Source organism: Cavia porcellus, unplaced genomic scaffold (assembly GCF_034190915.1).
Source record: "Cavia porcellus strain 051 isolate PalLab524CR breed Dunkin Hartley unplaced genomic scaffold, mCavPor4.1 scaffold_6, whole genome shotgun sequence".
NCBI classification, from domain to species: domain Eukaryota; kingdom Metazoa; phylum Chordata; class Mammalia; order Rodentia; family Caviidae; genus Cavia; species Cavia porcellus.
Genome location: NW_026947489.1, coordinates 18,521,895 through 18,539,601, shown reverse-complemented (window position 1 = coordinate 18,539,601; position 17,707 = coordinate 18,521,895). Strand labels below are relative to the sequence as shown.

Here is a 17,707-nt window from a genome sequence, read left to right as displayed (position 1 = left end):
TCTTTGGTATATTAATCCTGCATCCTGGAACTTTGGTACATGAACTTACTTCTTGTCACCTTTGTGTATGTGGATTCCATCAGCATTTCTACATAGACAATCATCGACAGAGTTTTACATCTTTTTACCCATCTGGATGTCTTTTATTTCTTTTTCCCACCTTATATCTGTGTGCAGATTCTCTAGTATTAGGGAGAGAATTAGAGAACATGGACATTCTTAGCTTGCTTCAATCTGGGTGAAGAACAATCCAGTCTTTCACATTGGTGCATGATTTAACTTTGTAGTTTTCATAGATGTGATTTACTGAGAAATTTCCCTTCTATTTCAAATGTATTAAGAATTCATCAGAATATCAAGTTTGAGGGTATAGGCAACTACTTTGAAGGCAATAAGATTCACTAAGATGCCCATTCTGGTTTGACTATTGTCTCCTTTGGAAGCCCTGTAATGTTTACAATGCTTAAGTTTTATTGGTCTTGTTCTCTACTGTTTTGTTCAACTTTATAATATCTAATGAGATAGACAATTCTTTTTAAGGAAACAAGAGACATTGTTGATAACCATTGTTGATAACCTTGTACTCTGTTTTACATCATGTGCTATGTCTATTCTTGGTTTTGACTGACAGCTTTCTTTTGCCATATTTTACTTTACTCTCTCCAAAAAAAAAAGTAATAAGAACTAAGGAGTAATAAAACCCAAAATGTGTAAATTTTGTTGTAAAAAAGAGAGGGGAAAAAAAGTGCTCTAAAGGATACAACAGCAAGTGTGTTTAGGGGTGTTAAATAGCTGACCATATTAATGTTTTTGGTTGGATCATTGAACACAACTGTTTGCAGTCTCACTGTTTGAATGTCCACTTTGTATGCTTTGATCCTGTGATTTGAGCAACTATCTCTAAGATGATAATATGTAATCTATTAACAGGTGATTTCTTACTTTTTTTTTTGTAGTTCTGTATTACTTGTACCCTTATACCGCTTTGTTTTGTTTTGTTTTTTCTCTTTTTCCTTTTAAATAAAATTTTAAAAAAAAAGAATTCATCAGAAAACAGTAAATTTTATCAAATGTTTTTTCTGGGTTACTGAGATAATCCTATATTGCTGATTTTTTAAAATTTTATTTTCTTAGTACATAGTTGCCAAGTAAATCATGAATACATTCATTGTGGGCAGTTGGTACATGTATGTGACACATTTTATTTATTTTTATATCCCTTTGTCATATCCCTTCGACCTCCCTCCATGTCTTAGTTACCCTCTCCTCTGCTAAAGATCTATCTTTTGTCTCCTAATGTCTATTTTTTTCTCAATTATTTATTTGTACTTTGGGTTTTTCCTATAAAAGAAACCATATTTTAAGCTTGTGTGTCTGATTTGTTTCACTTAGAATTATGGATTTAAGGTGTATCCATTTTCCTACAAATTATTCAAGTTTATTTCTTATGGCAGAGCAGTACTCCATTGTGTATAAATACATTCTCTTTATCCATTCATCTGTTGATGAATACATGAATTTTTGTAATAAATCATATTTAAGAATTTTTCATGTTAAACAAATCTTTTGCTCCTATTTGGTCTTTATCTTTGAATGTATTGTGGGTATCAATTTGCTAAAATTGGGTTAAGAATATTTACAATTCTATTCATAAGAGATTTTAGCTGGTAGTTTCCTTCCTACTAAAATCTTTGCCTGCTCTTAGTATCAGGATAATACTGGCTTCCTAAAATAAGTTGGAGACTTTATTTTTAATTTTTTGCAAGAGTTTATATAATTACTATGACTTAGTTTTTAAATATTTGATAGAATTTGCCAGTGAAGCCATCTAATCCTGGACTTTCCTAGACGTGTTATTCAGGTTACTTTTTTTTCCCTGAGTGAACTCTGACAGCGAGGTCTGTCAAGGAATTTTTCACTTCATCTAAGGTGTCAAATTTATTGACACAAAGCTGTTAATGCTGTTTCATAATTATTCTTTGAATGTCTATAGGACTTTAGCAATTTTATCTCCCTTTCCTTGTAATTTATGCCTTCTCTTTATTCCTTGTAAGTGAAGACAAAGCTTTGAACAGTTTTGTTGATCTCAAAGAGTTTTTATTCTTGTTGATCGTGGTCCTGGGGTGGAAGCTAAGTCTTCACACATGATGGGCAAGCATGCCCATCGCTTTTTATATTCTCACTTAATTGTCCAAGTTCACCTTAAACTGAGATCCTTCTCATGCCCCCAAGTAGCTAGAACAACCACGTCAGGCAGTATCAGCTTTCAATTAAATTTATTTTTCTCTTATTTTGTTGGTTAGGGATTTAATTTCCAAAATTTGAGGGTTCTTTCAGAAGTCCTTCTGTTGTTGATTTACAGTTTAATTCCACTATGGTCACTTTATATTGCTTGAAGTCTTGAAATTTATATTGACTGCCCCATAATGTTGTTTATCTTGGCAAGTATTCTATGTGCTCTTGAAAAAATGTATGTTCTGTTGGCGGAAGATAAAAGTCATGATGCTTGATGATGTTAGTTAAATCTTTTATATCCTTACTGATTTTCCTTCTGATTATTCTATCAATTATTGAGAAGGGATTATTTAAAATCATAGGGATGTCTATTTCTCCTTGCCGTTCTATCAGTTTTTACTTCAATTATTTTGAAGCTCTGTTATTAGATGTATATACAGAGTTCTGTATTCTGGATGAAGTGACCCTGTCTCATTATAAAATTACTGTATTCTTGGTAATATCCTTTGCTAATATTAGTAAAAAAAACTCTACCTTTTTTTATTAATATTGGCTTGGCATATCCTTTTACTTTTGACCAACTTGTATCTTTCTATTTAAACTGTGTTTCCTGCACGCACCATATAGATGAGTGTTGGCTGTTTATTGTTATGGTAATCACTGTCATTTAAATGGTGTGCTTAAACTGTTAACATCTGATGGACCCAGGTAAAGTTTATTGTCTCATCTATTTACTGTATATTGTAATTTCTGTTCCTGGATCATCTTTTCTTCTTTCCTAAATTTATTTTTTGAAAGAACTGCATGTTTTTTATTGTACCTATAGTGTTGACTTACAAGCTATAACTTTTCACTTACCCATTTTAGTGGTTCCTTCAGTATACATTTTAATTCATCACAACCTGCCTTTGAGGGTTACACCTTCTCATATATGAGACAATTACAACAGAAAACTTTCACTTCATTCTTCCTGATCTAGGTGCCATTACTATCCTATATTTTCACTTCACAAATAAGAGAATGTATCTTTTAGGCTAAATTGTGATTGTACTTAAACACAACTACCTTTTAAAGAGGCTAACATAATAAACTAAAATTAAAATATATTTATTCATGTATGTAATTTTTCTAGCACTATTTGGGCTTTTGAGCAAATACATCTTTCTGTTTGGTGCATTTTTCTTTTCTGAAAGTTTTCTTTTAGCACTTACGAATTTATAGCACATAGGATTTTAGCACTTATTATGAATCTTTGTTAATACACTCTTTTAACATTTTATGTTTGAAAAGTCTACATTCCGTCAGCATTGAGGATGGGATGCTGTACTTTAATGCTGCTCTACCATTTTTTCCCTTTCATTGTTTCCAAACAGAAATCTGTTGGATTCTTATCTTGGTTCCTGTAAACAAAGATACTTTCCTTGTCTCCACCTCTGTCTCCTGACTCTCTTGTCTCCAGATATGTGCGCACTGTGATGCTTCAGATTGTCTTATATTCTCTCTTCTCTTTCTTTTCCTTCATTTCTTCCTCCTTCTCCTCTTCCTCTGTGTTTCATTTTGGAAGTTTTCTTTTGCTTTATTCCACACTTTTCTTTGTTCTTCTCCCATGTCTAATATATCTGAATTCAATCCAGTGTACTTATCTGTTGGCACCCTGTAGGCTTTATTTCTAGAAGTTCAATTTGGGTCTTTTTTTTCTGTATCTTTATTAATTTTTTACCATATTGAATATGATTAGAATAAATTTTAATATTCTTATCTGATAATACTAATATCTATATCAGTTCTGTACTGGTTTTCACTGAATAACCTATGAGTAGTATTTTCCTCTTATTTGCATGCCTAATAATTTTTTGTTGGATTCTAGGCAATGTGACTTTTATCATGATCACTGGAATATTTTTGCATTACTGTAAATATTTAGAGACTTTGGCTGGTTACTTGACAACAATTCATGCTCCCAGGTCTTGCTTTTTTAACAGTTCTTACAATGAACAGAGTAGAGCTAAATAGTGTTCACTATTGGGTAAAGACCTTTTTATGCATTATACCCAGTTCCCCAGGAATCAAGAGGCTTTCCAGTCTCCCTTTCAGTATCAAGGATTGTTCCCTGTGTGTGCAAGACACAGTTCCCTCCATTCCCTTAAGGTGGTCTTTACCTGATAGTTTCCCCATCATTACGCACTGGTTATAAGCTTGAGGGAGAATCTCTGAAATTCTCCACACATCATCATTTTGAGACTCCTTCCCCTCCTCTCCCTTCCTTTCCTCTTCCCTCTCCTCTCTTCTGTTCAGCTCTCTTATTTCCAATACTGTGTTCTCTATACATTCTATACCTCTCCAGACCTTACAATTGTATCCTTAACTCTGTTTCCTTAACTCACACAATCTTTTTGGCCACACCTGGGTCCTTTCCCACCCCACTACAACCTGGAAATTCTCAAGACAGTAAACTGGAATAACTTAAGGGTTCATCTTTAAAGGATCACTATCCATTATTGCTAGATATATTTTAAAGTATTTTTTGTGTATTGCATCTCTAGCCTGTCTTTTTGAAGTGAAAAGACAAATGTAACATCAATTTTTCCATGCTGGCCTGAAGATGAATTTTGAACCTTATTTTTTCCAGTCAATATTTTAACACAGGTATTTCCCATGATAGGCATCATTCCTAGTATATTCTTGGTGTGTGGCTATATAACATCATGTATAAATATAACACTTTGGCCAAGAATTCCTTGTTATTGAAATTTGTCTGGTTATAATTTCAATTATAAATAACACTGATTGATACTTTTGCATGCAAATCTTCATCCACCTTTCACAATGATTCTTTAGGACAGATTCAAAAAGCGAAAAAGTTGAGTTAAGAAATGGGAACTTTTTCTAATCTTGGTATACCTCACTCTACTGGTTTTGGAAGGTTTTATCCATCTACATTCCCAGCAGCATATAAGTGCCCATCTTATTGAAGCCTCACTAACAATAAATATTATCATCTTTCAAAATCCTTCATACACTGATTTGTGAAATTGGTGTCTCAATCTAAATTGGTTTTCTCCTGATCACTGGAAGGTTGAATATTTTTATGAGTTTATCCGTTTTTTATTTCCTTTGAATTTTATATTTCTACACTTTTATTGTCTACTAAAATATTAGAGTGTTCCAAATCAATTTGGATGAGCTTCCTGCCTTCTTAGCAATATATTCCCACCATACATTAAATTACATGCGTGTGTGTCTCCACACCTGCTCTGCCTCTGACTAGAAGATCCTCCCTTTAGAACCTTAGCATCTAGGAAAGCTTTCCCTATTTCAAACTAAACATTTCCCACCCAGAGACTTCCTCTCTGCTAGTTCCTGAGTAGACTGAGAAGCTGTATTCTAAATATGGCACCATGATAGGAGTTATTTTATTCATTTACATTCTAATAGTGTGTGTGTGTGTGTGTGTGTGTGTGTGTGTGTGTGTGTGTAGTAAGCTCTTTTAGGACAAAGACTATCTTTTCATCTCAAAGACAGTACATTTCCACTAATAATAAAAGACACAGAATATTATAGAGTGAATAAATGAGTAATTAAAATTGTGAACCTCAGGCAAATAAAAATAATGTTTATTAATCTAACTGGCACTTATGACAACCTACTATGTATATCCGAAAGAAAATTCTACCTAATTCAATAATAACCCACTGTATTTCATTGACCACTACAGTTCTTTCACTATTTTTCTCATTAACTCTGTTGAATATAACCAATAATCACACAGAGATCTAATATTAAAATAGCACTGCAGTGAACTTAATACAGAAAGCTTTCAGTCTCTCCTCTTCCTGAAATCTCTGCCCATGTTCTTAAAAAGCAGCTAGCTTTCACTGACTCTACCTATGCATTTCCTGGGGCCCCTTTCCTTTCCAACTAATTGAGCTGGCTTTTCTTTGCTAAACAAGCACATGTCCAGAAATTGCACCCACTCACAGCCCCACAGGGAAGGTGCTTCCCCCAGTTGCTTTACAGTTTGTTGTTGCTAAGTGAGGAATCAATCCTTAAAAAATTTAGTCCACTTCCTGCTGGAAAGATCATTTCCCTCCCAGGAAAGGACAAAGGTCAGGAGAGTGTCTCCTGATAAGCGTTTCTGTGCCTCCCTCCAATTCTTCACACCCTCTTTAAGGTTATCTGTGAATGTTTACAATAGTGCAAGGAACGTGTGATTTAAAAGAAGGTCAAAATTTCTTTGTAAAACCTCCTGGCTGAGTCAGGCTGTACTCAGAGATTAACTTCTATGCCAAGGGAAAACTGCTAAGAACCTGCCTCTTTTCTAGAGGAAAATGGGATGGTTTGGGGTAAGGGACTCAACAAGACAATTCTGATTTCAGTAGATAAAGACAGAAATAGTTTCTGTAAGGGACCCTCACCAGGGGGAAGTGGTGCGTGGCAAGACAGCCAACATATGTACAATCCAGGAAGATTTGATTTGCTTTTGCTAGAATCCCATCTACGTAAACAATTTCATTGGTCCAATATCGGCACATTACCCCTTATTTCACCGCCCTACCACATGTTATCCTCAGAGGGAAACACCATTCCAGCCATGAGAAAGATCTGCTTGCCAGGCCAACATACCACTTAGTGGTGGGACAGCGGTCTTCTAAGTCTCTGGCCTTCTAAACTTTCTTTTCTGGACACAGAACCTCCATGATATAAATAGGGCCGTGAGTTGAACATGGCTCCTGTACTTTCATATTATGTTTTGGGTTTTTGTTTGTTTGTTTGTTTGTTTGTCTGTTTTCTGGCTTTTTGGTCATGCTGAGTTATGAACTGAAGGCCTCAGGCATGCTGGACAAGTAGTGCTCTACCACAGAGCTATCTCCTCAGCCTCATGCTCCCAAACTTTCAGTATATCAGGCCCCAGTTACAGCTTTGACACCACAAGTGAAACAAGCAGAAAAGGGGATCCTCTGCCTCTGGGGTTCAAGAATTCAGCCTCTTTAACATGTAGTGGGGAGACAGAATAAGAAATGCTAATATGCCAACCCTCTGAGAAAGATGCTGTTCCCTTTTGGAGCTCAGCCTGGAGGGAGTCCTATGTTCTTGACTTCACCTGTTTGCACTGAAGATTGGTCAAAACATCTAAGGACCTGTGAGTTCTAGAGCTCTTCCTCCTCATAATATCTGGTCCATGTCATTCAGGAGACTAAGTATCACAGAGCACCCCAAATAGAAGAAACAGGAACTAAGTCCCTTATCTGGATGGTAATGCCAGACCAAGACCTCCTCAGGTACTAAAGGAGTAGTTTGTACATTTTAAGGAAGATTTTCAAGCACACATCGTGCCTGTACAGCTCTGAAAGCATTTCTGAAAATGGCATATGAGAACATTTCTGCAGGACAGAAAACTGGCCCATTTTATAAGCCCAAGATTGGATCAGAGTGGAGGATCTTCCAACCACACTGCATGGTTATTGTTACAAAGATTGTTGGAAACGTGAGCATAAGATCTACCTTTTGTTGTTTTAAACTCTCCGGTTCCTATTACTGACCCAGCACATTGGATATTGTCAGACAAGTCTTAATCCAAGGCATGTGTGTTCTGCATTATGCAGTAGGGCATTTTATTGTAGTAGATGATAGAGAGCTTGGTTATACTTTAGATCAAGAATGTACTCCAAAAGCCTCATGAACTTACAGGCAGGGCTTTTAGGTGACTGAATCATAGGGCAAGACAGCTGACTTGCTGAAAGGAGATGGGATCTAGTTGGAAGAGGCAGGTCCTTCAGGATGTGATCTGCAAGGAGTTATATGTCCCTTCCCAGGTCTTCACATCTCTCTCCACTTCTTCCTGGCCACCATTACATGAGCAGCTTTCTTCTGCCTAGACAATTCCACTGTGCAACTTCTGTGTCTTAGCTTGTCAAACATGGCCTGAGCCTTCTGAAACTGAACCAAAATAAACCTTCCCTCCCTTAAGCTGTGAACATTGGGCATTTTCTCCCAGTGATAAGGAGAGAGACTAAAGACATGTGGGTTTCAGTGACCTCCACTTTAAGATGAAAGAGATGAACAAGAAGACTCCTTGAAAGCTTCCAACTTTAGCTCTTATGTTTTTAATAAACATAAGTGGCCTTAATCAAGGACAGAGCCTTGGCTTCTCAAGAAGATAAAGGGGATTTCAACCATTAAGCCTAGTTGCCTATATTTAAATCACATAGGAAACTGTTCATTCAACTATCAGCTACAGGCTTAGAGTCAAGTTTCAAATGCCATAATCACTCTGTCGGTTGACTTGAGTTCAAGGTGTACAGCCCCAGTATCTCCACTTGTGGGGCTAGGTTGGAATTTTTGTTAGTGTTGTTCCTCTTCCAGGTATTTTATTCCAGATGCTCTGGAGCACACTGCTTCTGAGCCCCCAGTGCAGGCCCACACTTTGGAAGACCACAGAGTCCAGCTAAAGGAAGATCACAGCCATTCTTAATGGGGATTGGGAGAAAATTACACTCAAGGAGGGATCCAGTAACTATTTTAAGAAACAGAAAATTCTGATTCTTGTAACTTGGATGGCCACTGTCATGGTGATAAAGTAGCTAAGTTACCCAGTTTCTGATGATCACAGAGAATCGATTAGCTCTGACCAAGTCTCCACTACCAGCTACCATGATCAAATAAAGTGAAATGGTATAACGGTTGGAGAAATCCCAGAAGCCCTAGTTTTGAAAAGGAACACTCATTTGGGGAGAGAGGACATTTTTTCCAGCTCATAAATTGAAGATAAAATCACCACAAATAGCTGCCAAGGAAGCAATGCTCAGCAATCTTCACTCAGGGAAAGCTCAAATGCCAGAGAAGCCCGACAGGTCAGACCTCTGAAGGCAGATGATCACCTAACACTATTCCAAGTACAAGAGCTGGTAGGACAGCCAGAGGGAGACTGAGCTAAAGAATTTGCTCGTGACACTTGTTGGCGACGAATTTCATCCACTTCCTTCTATTGCCACAGTGGTTAAACCCAGATTCTCTGGAGCACACAGCCTCTGTTGTTTGTGGTTCCACCATAGTTTAAAACTCAGGGATCCCAGATCCTGAATAAATAAATCATACCATGAAAATCATGCTGGAAACCTGAGAAGACACAGAAGGTGGGGACTACAAATGCCATCTCCTATCAGAATGAGACCAGTGTGGCCCTCAATTAACCTACACTTCCTGACTTTCTGTGTCCCTGGAGATGCTCCACAGCTAATGCAGGTGAGGACAGAGGAACCATTGCTTCCTGTGGAAAGCCCTGAGTCTATTTCTAAAAATGTAATGCAATGATCAGAAAATACAATGAGCTTCAACAAAGAGCTTTTTCTAGGAAATACCAAACCATTGCTGATTGACTTTGATATTTATGAGGCAAGGCAAGCTTGCACTGAAAACATGAGGCAAGGCAAAAGAGAAAGATCCATGCTGGATACAAAGGAACATGGGGACAGCTCCTAGCAGAGAGTGTTGAAAACAAGCTCTTCTAAGGTCACAAGCTAAGCCACTCACAGTCAAGTCACCTGTCTTTGCCTCAATAAATTTTCCTACTTAGTGAGTTTGGACAGCTCAAAGACAGCTTCGTGCAGATAAACAAGCTTGTCCTCAGCTAGCAAGAGGTAGCACACTTTGACCTAGTGTCATTTCCTCCTCCCTATTGCTATAAAAAAACACCCCCAGAAAAGTCTAAAGCCTCAGCTGAACCAATTAACAACCCAGATACAGGCAGCCAATTTCAAATTGAAGCCAAAGTTTTAATGTGAATGCTTCCCCCACATTCCCTTCACATTCAAATCTTTCCTTTCTGCCAATCTTGGTCGGTTCCCCAGACAACTCTAAATAAGACAAAAGACCCTGAAATTTTCTTTCCCTCCAGGAAGTACAACTTTGCTCCCTTTCAAAGGAGGGTTGCTACTTCTCTGTCTCCTGAATGACTTTTATACCAGGGGCACCTGAGTCCCTCACTCCACAGAGGTCTTCCTGGAACTGCAACATGACATTTCAAACACATTTAGACATGGCACTACCCCACATGTGGAGCCATCTTAGGATCAAGACAAAAAGAGATAATAAATACGAAGTGCCTCACACAATACCTTCTCAGTAAGTACTGGATTTTATTAATCAGTATATAAGTAATTTACCAAAAACACTTTAATTAAAACAAGTAATTTTGTGCACACTTTGGTAACATGCACAATAACATTAGAAAAATATAGAGAAAACTAGCAATGGCTCCTGCAGAAGAATGACACATGAAACAAAGTTCATGAAATGTTCTGGTTTTAGTAAATGGAAATGCCAATTACCCGGACTTGATCATGACACATTGTGGGCAAGTATCTAATTATCACACTGAAACCCATAAGTATCCACAACTATCATGTGTCAATTTTTTAAAAATGTTTCCTTTGAATTTAATTAAGAGTCTACCCTATTCTAGGCACTTGGTCCTATGGGAACAGCAAGATGAATGCAGTCTGATTTCTGCATTTTAGAATCGTAGTATTGAGGGAGAAGAGGAGACAACAGGCCCACATTGCACAGGGTCAGGCAAGTGAGGAGGAAAAATAGAGTCAAGTTCTAGAGAAGCGTTGAGGACAGAACTCTGCATCTGCCATATACTCTTGATAGCTTTGAAGTCAGGAGAGACGGGTTAGACAATGGCACTGAAGGAAGGGAACAGGCAAAGCCCACATGAGTGCATGATAGTACACGTATGCCAACATGGAAGGCACCCTGGAAATGAAGGAGGCCTAACATTGCTGCCCTCCTTGCTGGTGAGGGTTTGCACAGAGCCTCCGAGTACAAGGGGGCATGGTGCCACATGCCCCTTCTTTCTGATAGGCGCGGAGTTGGACCTTCTGTCATAAATCTTACTCAGTACTATCTGGAGATTGGAGGACAGCTGCAAATCTAATTTTAGATTCATGATAGAGAAATAGAGTAGGTTTAATCTCCATGGGGGGGAAGAGTCATAGTGATACCACATTGGTCATTTACTCCTTCAGAGATATCTTAGAGTAACTTTCCCATAGCTTGGGAGTATTTGGAGGCTGATACTCAGTAAGGCTATTTTAGCCCCTTTCTAGAAGACCCCTCAAGCCCACAGGTTCTGACATCCCAGTGGGGCTGAGCACAATCCACTTGGGTACATCTTTGTTACTCTTTGGAGGATGGGGCTCATAAGAAGAGAGACAGGCAGAAGGGGAAGTTCCCATTCCCATTTTCTGCTGCAGCCTCTGATCTGGGTCAGGGAGCCAGATATTCAACATCTCTGTGAATAATTACTGACAATATTCTATCATATCAACGCTAACAAAGCCTTATACGTTATTTCTTATTGCCCACAACAAACCAAACAGGTAACTCGATGCTCATGCTTTGAGAAATGTTAAAATTTGGTTTAAAAGTGTTAAAAATGAGAGACCAAAGAATAGGCTAGAGAGAGGGCCCCAACAGGAGTCACATTCAGCAACTTTGTTCTTATCTTTCTGTTGGGAGGTAGGGGAAAGGTAAAAGACAGTAGCTTTGGGAAGCAATTCAAAAGCTGAGGGAGTAGATGTTTAGCCTTTGAGAGGAAATAGCCATTCAACTGAGGAGAAAGATTCCTTATCATTAAGCAAATTGTTCCATGGGTATGAACCATTTAGGCAGTAAAGGAAATTTAAGCAAACTTTAACTGCTTATGATTGTCTTACATATGCTGATTTTAGAAATAAAATGCTGGAAATAGACTATGTAAAAAAACTCTAGTGGTGCTTTAAAAGCTGAGGTTCCTGTGTCAGGCAGGGTTTAAATCCTAGCTCCTTCACTTACATCGCAGCAGGTTACTTAAAGTTCTTTTGGCTTTGATTTTTTTTCTTGTAAATTTGGGGACAATAGTATCACTTGCCTCATGGAGGAGAGGAGAAGAGAGGAGAGAAGAGGAGAGGAGAGGAGAGGACAGGAGAGGACAGGAGAGGACAGGAGAGGACAGGAGAGGCTTAAATGAGGAAACACATGCTAAGCGCTTAGCACAGTTCTGGGTATCTAATAAATACCATGGTGATGATAGTTCTGTTGTCGTTAGTTAAAACTCCTCTCCTCTTGGAGGTCTGGTTTTAATCTGGCATTTAGCTAAAGAAGGAGAATCATCTTGCCCGAAGTTTACAAGGCAAACTGGACATGCAAAAATACATCTATCTGAGGGCTTTGAGAGGTTCCTTTTTTTGTGGGAAGCATTCTGTCCCTGAGATTCTTAGCATTACTTTCCCATTTTTCTGTACCACATTGATTACATCTGTGCCTAAATTTGACTCCCTTTGTAGGGAGAAAATAATGGCAATAACAACTTTTGTGAGTCTCTGAGAAGGAAGCCCCTGTGGTTTGTTGCTTTGTTCCTGCATGCTCATCCTGAAAGAGGAAAATAACAAACCTTATCAGGATCCAAGAAAGAAGGGACCTGGTACCTTGATATCCAAGATGAGCCAGGCCAGTCAAACAGCATGGTACCCAAGAAATAACAAGGAGATAGCTGATGGACACTCACATATGAGTGAGCACAGTAAACATCACATAGATTTTCACAAAATGTAAGAAAAAAGCAGATATTTGCGAACATCTGAGCATCTGCATTATGACAGCCTCAGATTAGAAGAAGCCTTATGAATAGGGCAGAAATGTGAATTTCATTGAGTTGCCCCCAAAGGACATGTTAAGACTGACGATGTCAGCAACCAAAACCTGGACACCACGATGAAAAGCAGACATGTCCAAATCCTATCCAAATGGATGTGAGATGATCCAGGACAAGATGTGCCTTTCCATAAGACTTGGAACTACCATAAGCTTCTTACAACATAAGCACGCTCTGTGAAGCGGGGTAGAACAGGGAAAACCCAGAAAAAAATAAAGAATCATCAATCTGACTCATACCCTGAGACAGCATTAATTTATATTTTTGGTATAAGAGTAAAAGTAAGACAAAAATAAAGTATAACTACAGAAAAATAAAGATTTGAGAATTTTTTGTCCTTTTATTTGTGACTTTGAGGTTTTATGCCAGGTAAATGAGGTCTTTGGTGGGATTTAGCTGAAGCCTATTTTGTAATAAATTTATATCTTAGAGGAGAGATTTCCAAAATGAAACCTTTGGACTTCTCAAAAAAAGGTGGTCTCTAAAATAAGTGTGTCTTTGGGCAAAATATTTGGCCCATGATCATCTTTGATATTCTTAATATGTGTTAGCCTCATAAAATGTTCTGCAGAGTTTGATGGTAAAGAAACCTACCTAACTTTATTCTAGGACTTCTCAATTTTTTTTTCTTGAGATGTCGTGTATTTCACCCCAGGAAACTCTGTGTAGAAAGCTGCAGGTGAGAATGGATGATAATGGCCTAACTGCAATGACCCAAGAGAAAAATAGGTGGAATATAAGCCTAAGATGGATACTGGGATGCTGAGAATATCAGGGCTGGGCACAGAAATGCTACTTGCTAAATTATCCCATTTAGCTTGGAAATTGGCTGAATTTCTTATAATATTCTTTCAAGGTTCTTGCTGAGTCACTCCCACAAATGATGGATCTTAATGGCTCCAAATATCTCTAAAGCCTTTATGTGTAACCATCTCCCTTTTTAACCTGGTGATTCACTCTATTCTCCAAACAGAGGCAGAGAGAATAGACTGAGTTTCATTTTCCAGTCATAAAAAAAACACGTATCAAGACCTGCATTCAAACCATGATGGACCATTATAAGGCCCAGAACACATATGAGAAGTTTAACTGGCTGGTTCTTTTGTGACATTTTCACTTCTAGACTGTCTCATTTATTGTTTTAAGTAAAAGGCTATACCTAAAGGTTCCAAGTAAAACAAACAAAAAGCCATGGGATATCGAATCTGAAAGATCTGGATTCAAATCTCAACTCTGCCATTTTCAGGCAGTGTGAACTTGGATAAACTCTCACCATATTTTAGCTTCCTCATCTGAAAAGGAGGATCACAATACACTCATTCAGGTTTCTTACGAAGATGAGAGGGAAGGACTTATGGGTGGGTATGGATGTAAGTAGAGATGAGATGCAGTCACTGTAGGGTATCAACAAGTGGGAATTCATCACCAAACTGGACTGGAAATAGCATGAAAACATGTGAACCCACCTCATCCCATTTGTTACAAAGAGGCAGACGCACTATGAATGTGTCTGTACCTGATCGTTCGTGTGCGCTTCCGGGTATAAGGAGTAATGACCTTGAAAAGCAGTTCCATTGCTCCATTAATCCCCAGCATGGCTCCTGTTGTGACTGAGAAAGATAAAAACACAGTAGTTGCAGTTGTCACAAGTGGATGGGTTAATACAAGTTAGGACAATGTCTTTAAACTTTAAGAGAATTATCATGTACACTAAAAATAAAACATCAACACAAACATAAGGTGTAACCTAAGAAGTACTTGCCTTTCATTTCTACCTTTGATGCAAATTCCCTCCAAATTTAGTGTATGGATCTTCCATGACCAAGGTGATGAATTGACTTTGCCTCTATTAGAAGGCCAAAGGGACAATCAGCTGCCCCACTCCGAGGTAACTCATCTGCGAAATTTCCTATTTTTGCCCACTTGGATGTTTATAAAATAAAGCCATAGTGCATGCTTGTAATCCCAGCACTTGGGAGATTGAGGCAGGAGGATCACCATGAGTATGAGGTCAGCCAGGGCTATACAAGTGAGTTTAAGGCCAGCCTGAACTACACAGTGAGGTCCTGACTCCACAATAAATAAACAAACAAACAAATAAATAAAAGTATAGATCTGGATGATAGAAAAAAGAAACTCTGGAATATCTGACCAGATAAATAAAGCCTGCAGGTCCACCGTATCTCCTAGAATGCCCTTGCCTCTTTTCAGTATCCCCAAAACAGCAGTTGGGTCAGATGATTTTCAGAAAAGCTCAGGTCACATTGAGAAGTAAGGGGAAACCACAGTCTAGTGTGGCGAAAACATTCAGTGAAAGAAAGGTGTGTTATCTTCCAAAGTGACTTTCTTTGTCTCTTCCACAGTGCTGAAGTTTTTGAGACAGAAAACCAAGGAATTCTCCGTGCTTTGGGCCAGCCTTGTTCTGGGAAAAGTAAGTGGGCACAAGAGGTCTTAAATAAGCAAAGAGAGAGGAACAAGGGTGGCTTATACTGGCCTGCTCTGAACCCTAGAAAAGGAAGTTAAATGGAAATGTGGAGACTGTAGCATAGTCTATCCCAGGACAGTCCTCCAGATAGCCTGAGGCTGAAGTCTCAGGCATTACAAAGAACACGTGTTCCTGGAACAGCCTCTATGCATATGTCCCTCCTGAGGAGAGTACACACAGAAATTGCCTGGATCAAACTGCGGGGATTTGGCATCCTAGGCATGCCCATCAATCTTCCACTCTTATGGCAACTGACTCAGTTCTTATTTCTAAATTGGGAAAACATGCTAGAGCAAACTCTTGGCAGATAATTTAACAAAATTTTGATATTAAGGAGGCAATAGTTTTAAGAGCAATGATTCTAACATGGAAGACTTTAGATTTGGAATTGGCAGAAGATGTCAATACGGTATCCTCACTGAGCTCACTTTTGCTGGATGGCTGTCCAACATTGGGTTGCTGGCACTCTGTAAACATCCCTATCGGCCATCTGTGCACTGCTAAAGAAGGACTCATTGGTTATCTTAAGCCCCTACAGTTCCAGCCAACTCCTCTGAAGATAGAAGCTGTTCAGAAAGTTTACTAGAACAGTCAGCAGTGACTTACAATTTACCAAAGAGACAACAATCTACAGGCTCCTTAATCTCTGCCTCTGATCAGTGAAGCCCAGGTATAGAGAGTGATGTTACATGTTTTTAAAATCACTTATGAAATAGTTAGTTGGTAATAAATGTAGATCTAAAATATAAGCCAAATGATCACCTCCTCATAGTCACAGGCAATTCTCAGGATTCCTCAGAGCTCCAGCTGAAGATATTTTTCAAGATAACTATAATCATTCCATAGTAAGGAAAGCAAGTTGTTAGCCTCATTATTGTTTAGGAAACCATGAGACTTTAAATCTTGTGCTATTGGCAACTCTAAACGTGACTGGCATATCTTTTGAGTACTCTTTAATGAGAGCTGTCCTTTACACAAAGCAGTTTCTCTTTTATTTTATTTTTATTCTTTTATATTTGTACAGATCATTCAGATTATCTAATTCTTTGACCCTATGGCTTCTATACATGAGGTGAGTGAAAAGAGGCTTTGATGAAAACAAGGAATCAAGAATTGATCTCATTATTCTCTAGAAAGACTTCCTCTTTCTAGAGGTCTCCATGCTTATAAATAGAGTACACTAATGAAAATCAGGTTATTTTAGTAAACTTCAGGATAGGTAGAAAAAGTCGCATATTTACTCTGCTAATGTGCATGCTTCATGTTATTACAAAAGACTAGAAGAAAAAGCAGAACTGGAAAAAAATAGCACTGAATAGCTGCAAAATGACAGTCAGCGCAGGAACACTGCCCTATTTACTCCTTCAATCAACTCTGTGAGATTTCCAGTGGACTGAATTGTGCCTCGCCCAGTTTCCTAAGGACCTATGGATGTAATTAAGCCAAAATGAGGCCATTGTGGCAGGCCATAACCTAATCTGACTCATGCCCTCATAAAAAAGGGATATTTAAAGTGCAGAGACACCAAGATACACACACACAATGAAAAGATTACATGAAAGGAAAGACAACCATCTTCCTGAGACCAAGCCAGAAGCCTCAGAAGAAACCAAATCTACTAAAATCTTGATCTCAGATACTCAGCCTTCAGAACTGTAAGAAAATCAATTTCTGTTGTTCAAACCACAGATGGTAGTGTTTTGTTATGGAATGCCTAGCAGGTTAACAGTAATAATTATTACCACTATAATTTTACAAAGGAAAAAACTGAGGTTAAACAGATTAAGTACCCATTTTACATGACTCATAGCAAATAGAATCAGAGTCAAACTCAGGTCTTCTCAGACTCCTTTTCCTACAGAGTATATTAGATCTAAATAATTGTCACTTTCATTCTACCATAAGGGAGCCCAAGAAGGGGAAATGAAAGTCTGTGCTTATTGCATGTGAGGTAGGAGGTATAGAATCTAATCTATTAATAAAATGTCTCAATATGGAGTAAAATTAACATGAGTTTTAGAGTTAGAAATTCAGCTTTCATGACTCTTTATCTGTATGAATTCAAGCAATTACTTGACTCTTCTAAGGAGCTTTTCCCCCTTAGCTATAAAATTATGGCTCTAAGTACAACATTGGCATGTTCATTAAAAATAATCCAAATCAGGAGATGGCAAGTATCAACCTATGTGCCACTATGTACCCCAACAGTCACCTGAAGGATTCTTTTGAGAAGGATAGTGAGATAGAAACAAGTGAAAAACTTAGTGAAGGTTATTTTCTCAGTGAGTGGC

General features: G+C 38.2%; 1 protein-coding gene across 3 annotated transcripts in view; it reads right to left on the bottom strand.

Moving 5' to 3' along the window:
• The window catches only part of Agbl1 (AGBL carboxypeptidase 1), a 775,775-nt gene that overhangs the window by 698,820 nt on the left and 59,248 nt on the right, over positions 1-17,707 (bottom strand). For all 3 annotated transcript variants that reach the window (XM_063250014.1, XM_063250013.1, XM_063250015.1), the window contains exon 5: positions 14,448-14,541. In XM_063250014.1, the coding sequence (XP_063106084.1) occupies positions 14,448-14,541 (94 nt within the window). The remainder of the gene's footprint in view (positions 1-14,447; positions 14,542-17,707) is intronic.